Raw genomic sequence first — 18649 nt, 5'->3', positions numbered from 1 at the left:
TATTTGTTTAGATGTTTCATATATGAATAATACACAATTAATCTCAATAAAATTAACTTTTGGATTTAAAAAATAAAGATTTACTGTATTATTTTACATAGTTCAATTATGTCTTAAGCAAACGTCCATCGTTCAATTAGGTTAGGTTGCACCATGATTTCCACGTAACTAGAATAAACAAATTATGTGTTAGAGATCACAATCTCACAATTGAAATACCTAGAACCTATCATGCAAAGTGATGAAAAGATAGAGAGATGAACAAATCCAAACAAAGTGGTTGATATAGTAAAATATTTTACTAACAATATTGTAGTAATGGATTAACAATGTTGTAATAATGAGTAATTGCACAAGATAGTTATTAAATATAATGTTGAGATTACCTCCATTGTAGAGAGATTGTAAAATCTACCATTAACTAATTTTAACAAATATGGATGCACTAATAATTAGAGTTGTAATCGGAGGACGTAGGTCTTAAATTTTCTTGAACTGATTTGCTGACAAATGTAATACCCTAACTTGAATCGGAAAACAGTGTCCACGAAAGAAACCGCAAGATAGAAACATAATAACCAAGCAACATGGACTATACTATACAACAGCACAGGCAGCAGAGAGACAAGTCCCCGTAGCCTGGTCATTTTTCATCCAAGTTAGTTTTGTATGCAATCTAGCTAAACAAGATTTGTGACAATGAAAGACTAAATTTTCATCGTACCTATAGACTATAGTCAACAGGAGAAACTAAAACTCATAAAAAGCTACTTATTTCCTTTTAAGCAATAGTTTCACAATAAACTGCAACCAATTACAGGCTCAATAAGCTAAATAACTTTCTTCGCACGTCCACCCGATGTCCTCTTCATTTCTGAAATCAATGACCGAATAAAACTGCACCATTCTAGTTCCAAAACTTACATTTACTTCCCTAATTATCCTAAACCAGAATTAGTTCCTGACACAGGCCTCAACAGTGGATGATTAGCAGCATGCTGCGCATTACCAGGGGCATTGAACATGGCAGTTGAAGAAGTTGATTGTGATTGTTGTATCATAGATAGGGGCAATCTTTGCCCCAACCCAAACATTGAAGGTCTTTGGGCAAAAGACATGTGTGGATGAACTGGTTGGTTGTTGCCATACCCTGAGATGCTGGGCTGTGAGGGAGAGGCAGAGATCATTTGTTGCCTATTATTGCCATTACTTGCCATTGAAGGACCAACACCTGATGCACTCATTGGAGGCGGGGTTCCCGCAGTTCCAAAACGTGCTGATATGATGCGGGAGCGTTCAGCAGCAAACCTCTGTTTCGCCCTTTCCACTTGCTCGCATTCCTTCATCAACAATGTTTCAATTTCTGCAAACTGTTTCAGCTTCAATTCCAATCTTTTCAACTGTCAATAACAGCAAGCCACCAAAACTAGTTAAAAATCAAAATACTAGCTCGGCACTTGATTTTGAGATTGCTCCAATAGCTTATAACTAACTCTTTAATGATAAAAAAAATTAACTACTGCCTATATATACATCAGATAGCGATAGAAAGAAGAGAGATGAAGTATATCGATATTTTAGCTGAATCAACTGAAATTGAAGAAGTCCAGAAATAACAGTTGTACCTGATGATTAATTATATTAGCACATAATCTCTGAATTTCCCGTTCTTCATGATCAGCAAACAATTTAGCTTTCATTGCTGCAGCAGAGAGGCCTGCTTTAGCTGCGTCTTTAACTTTTTCAGCAGAGAGTGGGGTTGTCCTACCCTCATTTTGATCTCGCGAACAAAGTGCTTTTGCCTTATCCTCTGAAATCAAAAGCAGCAGTAGTCATGAAGAAAATAACATACTGTGTCTCATTGAATGTTTGGGCATGATAATATATCAGCTACATTGAAAAGCAGCAACCATAACTGACCATTATGATTATTTGAAATTGCAGTTTCTCCACGAGAGCCACCATCTCTACAATGTACATTTTCTGGATTTGTCCTTCGTGTGGAAAAATTATTAGTTTTTAGTACAAAATTCATAAACTAGTAATAAAAAAATACAACAGTCCATCTAGTGTTTGACTACAAAAGGAATAGGACAGACACAACCTAATGAACGTTTCCTTCCTTTTATGTCTTTAGGGGGTGTTTGAGGCAAGTTTTAGTTATACTATATAAGATTTTTTTGCAATCTTACTCACCTATTATCATGTCCTGATGCTTCCGTCTGCGAGCCAGTATTATCGTCTGACAATACTAATAATGCTGCATGAGCAGCAGAAGCTGCTACTCTTGGTCCAACCGCAGAGGCTAAAAAGGCAACCTTTAGAAAACATCAACCAAAACCAGATGTGTAAGAATCGCATCAAAAGAACTGTGAAATTAATAATAAAGTTTAACTTGTTGTGAAACTCTAGAGCGGTATCTAAATAGTCACATGTCAACATTATCCCACTTAAGCTTTTGATAAGCAGGCATAGTGATCAATTACTTCTTAAAAGAAAAGTAATGCAACTTGAAGAAATAAGTTTTTGTTTTAAAAATTTTATAAGTAAATAGTTTAAGAACAAGATGCTAAGTGCAGCAACGATAACACCATTCTAGTATTATTAATAAACTTGTTTTCAAATCACATTGCTTAAATAACAACTTGGGAATATTATTTGTAGTCACCTACCAGAGCCATGACAGGATTTCCAGAATTAGCAAAAGGCAGGCGGCTGTCAGAGTCTCTGATTTGATGGACAGATCCTGTGAGAAAATGGATATGAAATCAGAACCATATCACAGCAATTTTGGTTTAAAAATATAAGACAGACCTGCAGAATCTCCGTTTGAGTGGTGATGTGATCTTCCATTATCATCTTTATTCATCACATTGGATGACAAAGACATGTTTGGAACGTTGATATTTTCTAATTTCCCATCTTCCATGGGTAGACGGAGAAAATGAAGAATGCATTGTGCTTTTGACTTGGTGCCAACGTGCTCGGCAATTTCATTCCAATTCTCATTGTAAATCTCCATTGCTTCAAGAAGCAACAAAGTTTCTTGATCAGTCCAACTTTCCCCATCTAGTTCGCCATAATCTCTTGTGGAATCCACCCTTATAAAATCTATACTTGAATGACCAATGACAAATTTCCCGTCATGAAAGCAATCAGTACAGAGTAAAATATCAACCTGTAACATGAAAATGAGATACTGATTACATATGATGTAAAAGGTGTTCAAAGTTAATCTGCAGCCTACTTAGTTTAGACAAAAGTCATCAAAATGGGCCTGTGATTTACAAATTTTAGTACTATTTGTCAGGAAGAGCCATAGAGGAACACTTGACATGTAATATTTTGCATGATAAAATAGTCTGCACTAAACAAGCACACTAACTATCTCTCTCTCTCTCTCACACACACACACACAAAACAGTTAACATTTTTCACTGATCAGATCAACCATTATTGTGGTTATAAGACGTGTTGTGCTTCATTCAGAAGTCTGAATAAGATCCAAATTTCAAGACTCAAGCGCTAAAGGCAAACCTTTGTTGAAGGGGATACAGTTAGAAGGAAAATTCTCTTCTTTTCTGTTTGTCATATAGTCTACCAACACAAAAGCATTCTTATCTTTTTCTCAGCTCTTTGTCTGAAATATCACATACTGCTTTTGGGTGTGTAACCATTTTGTTCAAGATCTCTTACTGGAAAAGAAATAGAACATAGGGTGGCAGAGATAAAGTTGTGTGGATTTTTTCAAGAAAACTTCAGAGCATGGAGAGCAATTACCCCCTCTGGATGCCGACATGGTAGAGTTTGATAGTATTGAAGGAATTTAGCGACTATTGGATGAATGAACGAAGAAAGTAACATTAACCTTGGGTCTTGGGAGAATAAGAACAAGCAAATAAGGATTGGGAGATGGTATTGACTTAGGAGGGAGAAGAAACATGGCAAGGTGGTCTATGGGAGTTCTCATGCAGGAGGAACCCCCGATTTCCACATTAAGGACAATGTTGCGCTTCAAGGAAAGGGTACCTGTTTTGAGTGTGGCTATTGGCTAACCATATGGCACTATGCACAAATGCCCAGAAAAAAGTTGAAGGTTACAATCTTGGCAGATTGAGCAATGTGGGAAGGTGACCTGACCAACGGGAGTTCTCGTGCAGGAGGAATACCCAATTTCCACCTTGAGAACAATGATGAACTTCAATGCCCCGTGTCACAGATGTATGAAGATCAAATATAAACTAGTATATGCATTGTGAGTAGGATTACAGACACTGAGTGAACGAAATTGGAAGTGGAAATGCATGGACAATAACAATGTGTTGTTTCTCTATAATTGAAGAGAAATAGGAGAGCATAAAAAAAAAAAAAACAAAGTTAGACCTTTCAGAAGAAGCAGAATATACTTTGATTTTGCATAAAAAACAGGCAAAATATGTATTCTGCAGATTCCTAGTTTTGATAACTAAACCTGCCAAAGTCAATTTCTAGTTGCTTGTCTTTTCTCAAACTCCTTTCATTTGGCTACTTCGACTCCTACGCGCTCTTATATACTACTATTGTTCAGAAGTGGACCCCAAAAAAACGGTTATTTAACACTCCTGCAATCAATCTTTAAGCTGACAGCTCCCCAGTAAAAGGGATACATACATTTCTTTATGAAGAGTGCTAGCAACACACTCTCTAACACAAACATTCTAATGCACTATCTTCTATTTGTTGAAATTCACATGGGTCCTATTTAATTTTGGTAAGGCCCATATGATGCTTGTAAATCTTCGTTTATGCTTTCATCACTTACAATATATCACATCAGTTCAAAGAATGCAACGATGAAGTTACTTCAAACATGAAATATTGATGTAATTCAAGTCCAACTTCTAAATTTTATCAAACCTCCTAAAACAGAAGCCTAAGAAAAAGTAAAGGCCGATGAAGTAGTTTATGTTGGCTGTTTTTTGTATATATGATCTTATTTTTTTGGGGTTGGATAATGGCTTTTTTATAAAACTTGATCATGGATAGGATAAATACATTTCTTGAGGCTTTTCCCTCATTTGAATTCCCCCTCAAACATCCATAAATCAACCACTAAGAGATTTTATTCTTCTCAGGGCCGTGTATTTCCCAGAACCTTAACTTTTGCACAAACCCGACTGGTATAGATTTCGGAAAAATAGAATCTCTTCTACTCTTCACTCCGCATCTTGCCCCATTTCCAGATAGGAGAATACGAACTTGGGATTCTTCTGATCTGCTACATGTCCACTTGTATATTCTACTGTTAGATTACATCTCATTCTCCTAACCATCATAAGTCCCTCCTCAATTAACCAATAATTGGAAATCCAAGACTCCCTCAGAGATTGAATCATTAGTCTAGGCTGCAGTTCTTAATAGGATCAATAATGAATAATAGCACAATTTAGATTTGGAGGCCTAAAAGTCACCCAGTTCTCTCTACTAATGGAAATACAGTTGGAAAGATCGAAAAGAGTGAAGAGAGAAAATAATATTGGCGAGATGAGATGTCTAATGCAGACCTTATAGGCTTATACTAGTACTACTATTTATATTGACATGGCTTAAATATGCTTTTGGCACCAATTTTTTTTAATAAATATGACTTTTTAGTTGAAGACTAAAAGCACACTGTTTTGTTAAAGTTAGGGACAACATCACTAAAAACGGAAAAAAAAATATATTAAATAGGAACCAGGTTTTTTAGAAGTCAAACTTTTAAGGAACAAAAACGTGTTTTACCTCATTAATATTCTTGGTCAAATACTAAAATATAAGAACCCTACTAATAAGAACTCAATATGATGCATTGGCCCTATCACAAAAATACTTTCACACAGTGCTTTTTCCCCTGTAAACTGATGATGAAACTTTTAGATACAACAAACACAACATTCAAAGCAATTCAGTAATAGCTAAGTACTACTTGGAGATTGCTGTCGTGTAATAAGCAAGCATAACCAACGAACACTCAGATTAAAGATGAGCAACATATCATCAGCATAGTATGTTTCCCCCTAAATAGCATCCTGACAATACAGTACTATATCTAGATCCACCCTCGGATGACAAGCCAAATCCTACTTGTTTTTGTTTTGTCATTTATTTAGTTTGTGTATTGACCCAGAGCAGAGGGAGAAATTATTCAGCGCTACAAGATGTACAACATTAAGCACTGTCATGCAATTGTAACTCTTTTTAGCTTTTTAAAGTTTTGTAACTGGTTCTAAAAGCAAGGGACCGGGTTGCTATTTATAGAAATCATGAACTAGACTTGGTGCAGCTTTCAACAAGATGGGGTTAATTCTCAGCATTAAATGTTATGGTAACTGTCCATAGACATAATCATACAAGGTTATAAGGGGGTCATTTATTAACTGAATCAATTCCTAATTCTATTCGTCTTTACATGCAGCCAGTTACCTAAATGGCAAAAGCAATGGAAAGTCATATGACCATGATATACTATAAAATTTAAAAACAAAAAAGCAGTGTACCTCTTTTTGAGATTGATAGTATACAGCAGGAAGAGGACAAGAACAATAATTGCAATGATTTTCAGACAGATGCTCCCTTATTCTTCCGTCAAGGTCAGGGACATCAGCACTATGTGTCGTCAATGGTGAATAAATTTCTTCCGCTTTGAGCTTACAGTTGGGCTTATCAAATTTGATCAAACTATCTATGGACTTCAAGGCCTCTGATGGCACACGGACCTCTCCACCAGTGTCCTCCTTCAGGCAGGACACAGCATTTGGAGGCTCATGACTTCGCATTCGGGCACAATAATTGATAATTCCCCAGTGGTCAAGGAACCGAACAATTCGAGTCAAATCCTCATGATCAACCCCAACCATCAATCCCTGGCAATCAGAGGCAGCAATCCTCTTCCCCAGGTCCTCCATGTATAATGCAACAATATAGTTCCTGCATTCCATGTACTTTTCAGGAGTTAGATCCTGCGACTTCCCTGAAAAGAAATGAGGCACTGCTTGTCTCTCCAGTCGATGCACAGTTCCAGGTGAAAACCAATCTGCTCATAGAAACTCCAAAAATAACATTAAATTAGGTCCAGCTTGGATTAGGCACCTATCATGAGAGCTTCTCAATTAAAATTGAAGTCCTTATAACTCATAAATGTTCATATACATTAAAGTCCTTATAACTTCATAAATGTTCATATATAAGTTAAATTTGTAAATAACCGTAGTTTTACAAAATTCTTCTAAATATAAAACATTGCAACATAGTGAAAGGATTTCAAGAGAGAGAACCTGAATGCATTGGAAGCACAAGAACCCTATTTCCAAAGTGCTTAACAACGCCACTTCCTTCCAAAATTGGTGGTGGAGTGATAACATAAGAGGAATCATTGCGATCCTGATCCAAAGCGAGACTATCAGATGGAACAAACGAAAGCGCTTGAAGCTGGCCATGAGACACATTCTCCAAAAACGGAGGGCTCTGAAGCTGACCCTTGCTATCTCCCAACTCCATAGCTCGTTCAAGAGCAACAATTGCAGTCACAGAGGAATGTGGACGGTTAACGGCACGCTTAATCACCATCGGAAACTGAGAAATCTGAACACCGTGATCGGAGAGGACCTCAATTTCTTGTTGCGGTTGGGAATTAGGGTGGTTTTGGTCCTCAGAATCGTAGTCACGGTCGTGGTCTTCTTCTGCATTGGGGTTTTCTTCTTCGTCTTCTTCTTCTTCCTCGTGCTTCTGTTGACGCCTTGTGATTTGCGATTCTCTCTTCCTCTTCCTCCATTTGGTTCGGTTTTCTGCCAAAAAAAAATGAAAATTGAGAATAAATAATAACCTATATGTCAGATTGAAGATGAAAAATGAAATAGAAAGATAGGGTTGGCATTGTAGAGAGAGAGAGGGAGAGGAGGGAGTGAGGGTTTTAGAGAGGGGAGAGAATTACCTGAAGGAGAAGCTGGCATGGTAAGAAAGGAGAGAGAGAAAGGGAGAGGGGATTTAAGAGAGAGAAATTGAGGGAAAATAAGATAGTGGGGTCGTTGATTGGCGCAAAGGGGATGGATGGATAATTGTTTGGGAGAAAATTATTTGGAAATTGAGGGATCGATCGATCTGTGTTGTCTCAGCCGTTTGTGTGATGTGTGATGGATGTGAGCCTGGCACACACACAGCTGGTTAGTTTCTTTGGGGCAAAAACTGTGTTTGTTGATTTGGTGCGGTGAGGGTGATACTAGACTGATAACGGGGATCGGGCTCTCCTAAACTCTAAGACTTTATACATTTCACTCATTTGGAAAATCACCGTCGTTTATTAAAGATCAGACGGTTCAAATTTAAATTTTATATTTTAAATTATAGAATTAATATTAAATCAGTGTATTTTTTAACCGTTGATTAAGATCGGACGACAACCAATTTATTTGAATACGTTGACTTTTTTACGGTGGGAAATTTAAATTTAAAACGTAAAATTATTAAAAGCTTTTATTTGTGTGCGTGATTATGACGCACTTTTTTTAATAGGTGTGTTGTATATGTGAAGATTGACATGTTATTAGGTAGCAGTTTTCCTACAAAACTGTGGGTTCGATTCCTGGTATTAATTTGAGAAATTTGTTCTCAATGACAGGAAATCCAAATTTAAAACGTAAAATTATTAAAAGCATCTATTTTTGTTCGTGATTGAGACGCACTTCTTCTAATAGGCGGTGTTATGTACCCGAAGATTGTCATGCTATTAGGTAGTGGTTTTCCTGCAAAATTGTGGGTTCGATTCCTGGTATTAATATGAGAAATCTGTTCTCGATGACAGGAAATCCAAATTTAAAACATAAAATTATTAAAAACATCTTTGTTTGTGCGTGATTGAGACACACTTCTTCTAATAGGCGGTGTTGTATACCCGAAGATTGACATGTTATTAGATAGTGGTTTTCCTGCAAAACTGTGGGTTCGATTTCTAGTATTAATATGAGAAATCTATTCTTGATGACAGAAAATCCAAATTTAAAACGTAAAATTATTAAAAGCATCCTTGTTTGTGCGTGATTGAGACACACTTCTTCTAATAGGCGGTGTTGTATACCCGAAGATTGACATGTTATTAGATAGTGGTTTTCCTGCAAAACTGTGGGTTCGATTTCTAGTATTAATATGAGAAATCTATTCTTGATGACAGAAAATCCAAATTTAAAACGTAAAATTATTAAAAGCATCCTTGTTTGTGCGTGATTGAGACACACTTCTTCTAATAGGCGGTGTTGTATACCCGAAGATTGACATGTTATTAGGTAGCAGTTTTCCTGCAAAACTGTGGGTTTGATTCCTGGTATTAATATGAGAAATATGTTCTTCAGGACAGAAAATCCAAATTTAAAATGTAAAATTATTAAAAGATCTTTTTTTTGTGCGTGATTGATATGCACTTCTTCTAATAGGCGATGTTGTATATACGAAGATTGACATGCTATTAGGTAGCGGTTTTCCTACAAAACTATGGGTTTGATTCATGGTATTAATATGAGAAGTATGTTATCGATGATAGAAAATCCAAATTTAAAACTTAAAATTATTAAAAACATCTTTTTTTGTGCGTGAATGAGACGCACTTCTTCTAATATACTGTGTTGTATACGTGGAGATTGATATACTATTAGATAGTGATTTTCTTACAAAACTGTGAGTTCAATTTCTAGTATTAATATAAAAAATCTGAATGCGAGTAAGTTATAAATACTTCTATCAATATTTTTTTAATTTTTAAGATTTGTCTTATTTCTTTGTGGGTGACAAGATAAAGTTACAAAGACTTCACCTTTAATTAAAAAAATTTATCAATCGACCTAAGTTGATCAACGAGAAAATTTGAAATGAAGATATCAATTATTATTTAGGTGTATAAATAAAATAAAGATACACATTCTTAAAAATAGTAACATCAATTAGACATTTATCTGCTAAAAACTATAATCAATTGATAAGTCAATAGGAAGTCTTGCTATTGTAAATAACAGACACAATCATTAATTTATTGGACATAATAATAAAACTATAGAATCATTGGTTTAATAGTTTTATTTGGATATAAATATAGTATCTTTATGCATAAGTGCGCTAATTATCTGAATAAAGGAAATATCACGGTGATTATAATATATCACTGAAAAGTTAACGGATTAGTGATCGAATTTGAGTCATTAAAGTTAAAATATATCGTTTAAAAGTTAAAAAAATTATTAAGTAAAGTTTAAAAAATAGTGATAAACTAGACGATTAAAATAAAATTATTTAATATGCAAATCATAATTTAATTAACAAATGTCGATATTGTTAAATTTAAAATTTTATCTCGGATTCAAATTTGAAACCTCGATAGAATTTATAATAAAATTAATTAATAATATGTAAATAATTAATATATTTAGATGATTTTATATTATAAAATATTATAAGACACAACTAAAAATGTCGAATTTTAAAATAGATAATTAATTACAGATTAGTGAAAAAATAATTAAAACTGCAACTAAGTCAATTATTTATTATCATTAACTGATCAAATAATTGGTTAGTTTTTTTGTCAAAAAAGTAAATTAGTTGAATGCACTAGAAAAAAAAATTATTTGATTTTTTATATAATAACAATTTGATTTTTTATACTTAATTTTATTTTATGTTTTTATTTTATTTTGGTACATGATTTTGTTTTCAGGTTTTTACCATCTTAAAAATTGGGATATTGTCCTCTTTTTAATTATGCTTCTATTTTCAAATATACGTTTGACAAAATTATTTCTATAGTTCCTGTAACAATTTCAACAACAAAATTATGATTTAGTTGTTTCTGTCTTAAAATGTCACTCTTATTTTTTGAGACAAGATACATTGGTTTCATTTCTTAACTTAATTTTTAAATAATAATTTAATTATTATTTATTTAATTTTTAATTAATTTTAAATAACAATTTGATTATTTATGTTTTAAAATATTAAAAATTTATATATTTTGTAAAAAAAAATCTAAAATATTTATCATTATCTTCAAATAAAATTAAGAAGATTCATTATTCATCCAATACATAATTGAAATATTCAAATAAAAATATATATGTGTATCCAACAATATCAAAATCATCAATAATATCAAATTTATTAAATAAATAACTTGCATTTTAAGATTTGATTCTCAAATCATCGAGATAATATCTTCTTCTTTCTATCATTAACCAACATCATATATAAATTATTTATTTGTTGAATTTAATGTTGTTTTTGTTGAATTATAAAATTGATAAAAATCTAGATTTTGTTGAAGATGATAATTAATTATGTGAGTTTTATTTGAAGATAACGATGAATTTCGTAAGTTTATAAGAAAAAGATTATATTGTTAACATTTAAAAGAACTAAAACATCACATAAAAAATAAAAAATTCATTTGAAAAAAATAAGATAATTGAAATTAAAAAATGCCAATATAATTGTTAGATTCATTAGAACAAGGAGTAGCAATCATGTAATCTTGATTCTTAAGCATTTATAATCATACAACCAAAATCTAAAATACCATCATTGTTAGTAGTAATGTCGACATTAACTCTGAAAACAACTTTAACGGGAGGATACATGAAGGAAATTGACACAAGATTCAAATGTGTCATCTTCTACTCAAATTGACAAGAATTCAAGATTAACCCCAAAGAATAGTATAACCACATTTGATCAGCCCAAATACATTCCTTATGTATGGTATAGAGTTTCACAATGTAGATTACATTTAGGACCCAAAAAAAGAGGACAAAAGATACCTCTCTATTAAAAATGTTTGATTTCACTAAAATTACATTATTAATAATTCTCTACATAATGAAAATGGTCTTACGAGCCTTGTTTTCTAAAGTTGTTTCTGCATAAAATTCTTCCGATTCATTAGTAGAAGTATTGTCTTTCTTTTTTAATTTCAGTTTTTTATAGCGAAGTACTCTTATTGCATTGAGTAAAATCCATTTTTTTTTTCAAAATTGTAGAAGATTTCATCCATAATTTTAGAATTTGAAATATGTAGTGTTCTAATAGTTTCACATCAATTATGCAACACCGCTTTTATGAGGTATTGTCCAATTTAGATATGTCGCGAGCCTTAAGGATTTTGCCATTTATAACAAGTGCATTGGTAGTTCGAGGAATATGACAATAGTTTGTAAATTATCTTTAGTCTTGATTACCAAACGATGTGATATTCTTTTGGTGTAATCAGAACAAATAGATATAAAACTTAATTAGAAAAAAAATATAAAAGTTCTTTCAATTATATATTTTTTCCAATTATTTTCCTTAAGGTTGGACAAAGAAATTGGTCCGCCCAAAAAAATGCCACACCACATAGTCCGATTGCATGTGGGCGAGTAAAAGCATGTCAGGTGGACAAGCGGATTATAGTTGAGGGTTCGTGTGGGTTGCAACGAGCGAGTTCGAGTGAGTGTTTTGGACCTAACGGTAAACGACCCACCCATTTATATGTCTTCATCTCTCATTCATCCCCCCTTAATCTTCTCGTCTCTTTCTTTATGTATGATACATCTATGGAATCTAGTCCACAACAACACAAATCTAAATTATTTGCCTCTCAACATGCTTCTCTATCGATTGCTCATAGATTTTTATAATTTTTTATGGATGAAAACATTATGACGCTATTCTTTCATGCGATTAATAATAACTTTTCGATTGCAACTTCTTCAACAACCATGTATGTATGTTTGGATTTTCAACTTCTTCAACTACTCTTTAAGCGGTTAGATCTATGAGTTTCTTCTCATTTTTTGTATTCTTAAGTCAAAGTTTCAAACTCTATTTGGATTTAAATTCTAAGTGTTACATCTTGTAATCCAAAACACTCAGCCGAAGAACTCGCATTCCGACAAACTCAAAAACGAAAAAATAGATGGAAATGAGTCTATATATTGCACCCGCAATTCATATCAGTTGGGAGTTTTGAGTCCGAATCCACCTTACCCAACCCATTGTCCTCCCCTAGTTTTGCCCAATGTCTATCAAATTTTCTACTCTCTCTTAAGCTAGAATCATACCTTTTTCTATACCAAATATTCATCCCACTTTGAAATGACAACCAATTTGTCCTTCCATGTATTAATCCTTTGACCATTATCAACTAACCAACAACCTTCTTCCGTAAAAATTCATCGTGCATTGTGAATATTTATTTGGATAGTGCATTGTGAATATTTATTTGGATAAAATTAGACTTGAATCCCATCTTAGCTTGAAAAAAATCATAATTGAAAAATATTGAATCTCAAGACAATGACTAATTAAATAATATGACTTAACAATGTTTCTCTATTTTTACTTTGCCAAAATAGCTTCATTAAAATATCCAAAATTTTGAAAGTTAAATAACTCAATTGATTTGAACTTGAACTAAACTAAAGATTAATATAATTTAAAAACGAGAAAACCAGAATATAAGATTAAAAGTTCGTAATACGCATACAAATAACCATCTTCCTTTTGAAAGGAGAAATTCCACTATTTCCAATGAGTTTTTTTTCTCTATTACCAATACTCTTCCCCCACCAAAAAGTTGTTCCCTAGACTACTAAATATTAGCATAATTGACTTTAGGAAGAAGGAAACAACATCCCATAAGATAGGATTGAATGACTTAAACCACAAATTGAAGAAGAAAATTCTACAAGCTTGAAATAACGATGCCTGTAATAGCGATACCCTTAAAACACTATTAAATCTAAATTTATATTATACAAAATAATTAAATAAAAAATTATGTAGGTATATATGTTTTAGGGACCAAACCAAGTCCAAACTCGCTCAAATGATTGTGCTCTATTTAGGGATGGGAATAGGCTAAGCCGTCCGACAGGGGCATATGGCCTGGCCTATTTAATAAAAAGACCAGGCTCAGACTATTTTTAAAGCCTATTTATTTAAATAGGTCAGGCTCAGACTTATAAAGAAGCCTATTAGGCCTGACAGACCGGCCTATATATATTTAATTGTTTATTAATGTTATTTTTTATTATTATATTAATAATATTATTTCCTATTTTAAATTTTATCAATTAGACAATCACTCGGTAGTCATTCCATATTCGATAGCCATTCCATATTTGGTAGTCGTTCCATATTCGGTAGCCATTCAATTAGTCAATAACTCAGTAGTCCTTCCATATTTGTTTGAGAGGTAATAATTGGTACATTTGTTTCAAAAAAAAAATCTATTCTTTGAAACCAAGAATTATGTTTTAGGGTTTAAAGGATGTTTGTTTCAGATTTTTTTAAATTATTTTGTTAGAAAAATTATTTTTTGTTTAATATATATAGATATGTACATTGATATTGGTATGTGGAGATCATTTAAATATTTTAATATGAATAAGGCTTTTAAAGAGGCTTCCAAGCCATGCCAGGCTTTTAAAAAGACCAGGTCAGGCCGAAAAAAAAGCCTATGATAGGCCGTAGGCCATGCTTAGGCCTAAAAAATTAATCGTAGGCCAGACTCAGGCCTTGCAAAGTCTGGCCTGCCCTGCCCTATTCCCACCCCTAGCTCTATTCAAATCTCATAACCGCACCGCTTTGGGGTATTACCTCTATTATTATTGATGAAATGAAATAAGTTTTCCTTAATTAAAAAAAGTGATGTAGCTTTTAAATGATTAAATACTATAATTATAAGATATCAATAATAAATATTAAACTCTTTTAAAATAAACAACTCAATTTAAAAAAGAAAATATATAAATAATATCAACCATCAATTTATATCAATATTTTCTTTACATTATAACAAATAACAATTTTTAATGAATCACAATTGTTGATCAAAAGTGTTTATTAAAGTGTTAATTAGTAAAAAAATACAAAAATTAAGAAGAAGTTCCATTTTCTAAATGGAAATCTAACCCAACTAAAGGTGTGTAAAATATATAATTAACTGAATCATATTAATAAATTGAATTGTATTGCACTAAAAAAATCAAATCAATTAAATCGTTCGTATCACATTACATATTTAAAACAATTTGGTTAATTAAGTTAATTCAAAAACTAATTTTACAATTTTAAATTTTTTTAGATTTAGTTAAGATTTTTTTCTTAGAAAATTTTCAAAAAAATATAAAAATGTTATTTTTTTAAAAAAAATTAAATCATTTTTTAATAACTTATTTTATTTTATTTTTCAAAAAATAATCAAAACGTTTTTCTCAAAAAAAGAAAAATTGATAACTATTTTTCTTGAAAAAATTATTGTCAAAAGAATTTTGAAATTATTTTTATTGAATTTTCTTTTATATCTATTGTTTTGAAAAAGAAATAAAAAACTCTTTTCTCAACAAAAATTGATAAACCGTTGAAAGCTTCTTCATTGGCATCATTTATACCATAAAAAAGGCGTTGAAAGCTTCTTCTTTCGCACATGAAATCATTGAAATTGGAAGCCATGCAAGTGACATCGATGACGAAAAGAAAAAGAACCCTCAAATCGCCGCTGCCTCCTCCTCCTTCAACACCTCCAACGCCGCAAACCAAAACCCGCCACTCAACTAACATCTCCAAATCTCGTCCGTGGGTCCCACTCAATATCTCTCGAGAAGAACTCTCTTTACCCCTCACATTCCCCACCGGCCAAACCTTCCGCTGGAAAAACACCGCTCCTTTCCAATACACAGGTGTCGTTGGGTCCCACCTCTTATCCCTCAAACACCTCCAAAACGGTGACGTCTCATACTCCCTTCACACCCAATCCAACAACGACGATGCCAAAACGGCATTACTCGATTTCTTGAACGCAGACGTTTCTCTCGCTGACACGTGGAAGGTGTTTTCCGCTTCCGATTCAAGATTCGCGGAATTGGCGCATCATTTGGGTGGTGCTAGGGTTTTGAGACAAAATCCTTTTGAGTGCTTGATTCAGTTCATGTGTTCTTCCAATAACCACATTAGTAGAATCACTAAAATGGTGGATTACGTTTCGTCTCTAGGAACTTATTTAGGTCATGTTGAAGGCTTTGATTTCCACGCTTTCCCCACTCTTCATCAGCTTTCATTGGTATCTGAACAACAACTCAGAAACGCTGGTTTTGGTTACAGGTTAGGTTTGGTTTGGGTCATTCCATAACTATAATTATAATCTATGTGGCACTTGACTCACCAACACTTCTTATCAATATCCACTATCCGACATAACACTGACATATGTGATTAACTGCTGTGTCTGGTGTCAATGTTTGCGGTACTAACTGCTATTTGAAAGTTTAATGTAAGTGTGAATGTGAATGTGGTTGTTATTTTTCTTGCTAGGGCTAAGTATATAATTGGCACGGTCAATGTTTTGCAATCAAAACCTGAAGGTGGAGAAGAATGGCTTCATTCTCTTCGCAAATTGGATCTTGAAGATGTTATATCTGCACTTTCCACGTTACCTGGAGTGGGTCCTAAAGTGGCTGCTTGCATAGCTCTCTACTCACTTGATCAACACCATGCAATTCCTGTTGACACTCATGTCTGGCGAGTAAGCTACTTTCTTTTCATCATCAAGCGTTTCACGTTATAACTTGTTACCATCAATAAACATTTCGACTTCGGTTGTTGTAATAGAATGAGGTGTGAAGATGTGTAATCACAGGGAACATATTTGAATGCAGTTTTGTTAAATAGCTATAGGATAACAGATTTTGAACAAATTGTTATTGCTCTGCAATACGTTGTTTATTACAAAATGTTGTCAAATAGTGGCGAATTGGAAGAAACTGCTATTTTCCGTTTTCCATGATACAGAATTGACAACACTGTTGCATGTTTAAGATTAAAATTAAGATAAGAAGACAAAGATGGAAGCAAAAGGATGGAATTTCTCCTATGTTAATTTAATTATTTTATACTTTTTTTTTTGCTATCATTTACACATTACTGGTTATCACATCTTGTAGAATTTAATGATTGAATTGCTGCTGTGTTGAGAGTTAATTTGCATTTGTCATTTTCAAACTTGGGTAAGATTGCCCAAAAGCATCTTTTACCTGAGCTTGCAGGTTCAAAGTTGACACTGAAGCTTTGCAATCGTGTTGCAGAGGCTTTTGTAACAAAATATGGTAAATATGCTGGCTGGGCTCAAGCTGTTTTATTTATTGCCGAGTTGCCTTCACAAAAGGCCCTCCTACCTTTAAATTTGAGGACTACCAAACAGGGTAATCCCACAAAGAGAGAAAACAGTGTAGAAGAATTTGGTAAGAAAAACAATTGTAGTCTTTTAATCTTTGACCTTTTATATTTATCTGGCAGATATTTACTTTTTATTTTTTCAATTAGATTGAGATATAAATACAGGCGACTCAGGTGTGACACACTACAGTTGAACATTTATGAGATAGAACGTGGCGATATCACACTGCAGAATGAGGGATGATGCTAGATGCAGGTTATTCTACTATGCATATTGTTAACAGCTCTTTCCACAACCTTCAATCTTGGTCGACGCGGAGGTGGGCAATGAACTATCAGTAGATGACATGGTCAAAAGTAGAGGGGGACAATGAACTGCTGGCCGAAGACTTGGTTACTGCCTACATTGATGATGAACTGTTTCTAGAGTAAATAGTGGAGATGGATGTGTAGGTCAATGTCAATAACTTGAATCAGATGTGGATAGAGCGTGAGAGACACCGAGATACAATGTATCACGAGGTTTGGTGTCTGTTCAGCGTTTCTCTTTTCTCTTACTATGATTCTTTGTTTCACTTCTCCTGTATATGACATTAAAAGTAATTCTTGGATGACAGAGTGAAGATGCAACAAAAGATAGAGGGTGAGAGGTCATGGAGATTTCACTGCTATTGGCGTTTACTTGCATGTCCATCACCATTGTTTTCTCCTCCGATAATTAATCATCTTCATCAACCATGTCTTCCACCAATTTTTCATTGTCCACATTCCTTGCATTTTATTAGTTTCAGATTGATCTGTTGTAATTGCTATTCTGCATCTTTCTTCTTCATCTGGAGAAAGATTTGTTTTCCCATTTCTTGTTGTATGACACGATTTTTCTTTTCATGTAAGTAAACACTTTACACAATTGATTATGAACTCTGATATTACCTCCCCATGATTAAAAGACGTTGCCTTTGCTATTTTGGTTCTTATGTGTAAACATGTTATCTATTTGTACACGTTCTTTTGTCTAATGAATGTTAGCTTGTACTTTCTCTAGTTGCATGGATGTGTAAAATTGTTTACTTTCTATTTGATTGTTCTCATTAATATTGCATAATTTATATTAGCAATTTAAGGATTACAATTGACTAGTATCACCTGTCTAGTGAATATTTCCTTACTAACATGGGCAGTCTATAAGAATATTGAAATTCCTCACAAGGACAATATATATTGTCTCAACTTACTCCCTTTTTTGTTTTAAAAAAATTTAAAAAATTTAATCTTGTGGCGTATAAGGCTATGCAAAATAATGCTACAAATAATTATATACCATTGGGCACTCTACATGTAAGATAACCCTTTTACAGTAACCCTGAAGCCAAATAATGCTACAAATAATTATATATCAATTCTTTGATACTTGAATCAGCTGCCTAGATTATATTTCCCT

The 18649-nt window shown here is 33.3% G+C and overlaps 3 protein-coding genes across 6 annotated transcripts in view; 1 reads left to right on the top strand and 2 right to left on the bottom strand.

Moving 5' to 3' along the window:
- Positions 1–564: 564 nt before the first annotated feature.
- LOC101488648 (SWI/SNF complex subunit SWI3C) lies at positions 565–8228 on the bottom strand. Its single transcript, XM_004502443.4, has 9 exons — positions 7952–8228; positions 7296–7805; positions 6519–7054; positions 2815–3178; positions 2673–2746; positions 2197–2318; positions 1921–1994; positions 1626–1810; positions 565–1400 (listed from the first exon to the last, which is right to left on the bottom strand). Exons 1-9 carry the CDS (start codon positions 7968–7970, stop codon positions 939–941), a joined length of 2346 nt encoding a protein of 781 aa, XP_004502500.1. The 5' UTR covers positions 7971–8228; the 3' UTR covers positions 565–938.
- A 7169-nt stretch (positions 8229–15397) lies between these two features.
- Positions 15398–18173, top strand: LOC101515445 (N-glycosylase/DNA lyase OGG1). The gene is made up of 5 exons (XM_027334647.2): positions 15398–16137; positions 16348–16558; positions 17045–17273; positions 17356–17730; positions 17826–18173. Exons 1-4 carry the CDS (start codon positions 15464–15466, stop codon positions 17358–17360), a joined length of 1119 nt encoding a protein of 372 aa, XP_027190448.1. The 5' UTR covers positions 15398–15463; the 3' UTR covers positions 17361–17730; positions 17826–18173.
- A 274-nt stretch (positions 18174–18447) lies between these two features.
- LOC101515127 (beta-galactosidase 16-like) overlaps positions 18448–18649 on the bottom strand; it is an 8480-nt gene continuing 8278 nt past the window's right edge. For all 4 annotated transcript variants that reach the window (XM_073368906.1, XM_073368907.1, XM_073368908.1 and 1 more), the window contains one exon: positions 18448–18649. The gene's annotated coding sequence lies outside the window, so the exon portion shown is untranslated.

Source organism: Cicer arietinum, chromosome 5, assembly GCF_000331145.2.
Source record: "Cicer arietinum cultivar CDC Frontier isolate Library 1 chromosome 5, Cicar.CDCFrontier_v2.0, whole genome shotgun sequence".
Classification (NCBI taxonomy): Eukaryota; Viridiplantae; Streptophyta; class Magnoliopsida; order Fabales; family Fabaceae; genus Cicer; species Cicer arietinum.
The sequence above is the reverse complement of the archived record's forward strand: the minus strand, read 5'-3'. Positions and strand labels throughout refer to the sequence as shown.

What these genes read in the sequence shown, in the direction of transcription:
- LOC101515445 (XM_027334647.2), top strand. Translation starts at nt 15,464, where the DNA reads ATGAAATCATTGAAATTGGAAGCCATGCAAGTGACATCGATGACGAAA. An exon ending in AACGCTGGTTTTGGTTACAG is followed by an intron (nt 16,138 to 16,347) that starts GTTAGGTTTGGT and finishes TTTTCTTGCTAG; the next exon opens with GGCTAAGTATATAATTGGCA. An exon ending in TTGACACTCATGTCTGGCGA is followed by an intron (nt 16,559 to 17,044) that starts GTAAGCTACTTT and finishes AACTTGGGTAAG; the next exon opens with ATTGCCCAAAAGCATCTTTT.
- LOC101488648 (XM_004502443.4), bottom strand. An exon ending in GCATCAGGACATGATAATAG is followed by an intron (nt 1,995 to 2,196) that starts GTGAGTAAGATT and finishes TTCCACACGAAG; the next exon opens with GACAAATCCAGAAAATGTAC. An exon ending in AATTTCAAATAATCATAATG is followed by an intron (nt 1,811 to 1,920) that starts GTCAGTTATGGT and finishes TTTTGATTTCAG; the next exon opens with AGGATAAGGCAAAAGCACTT.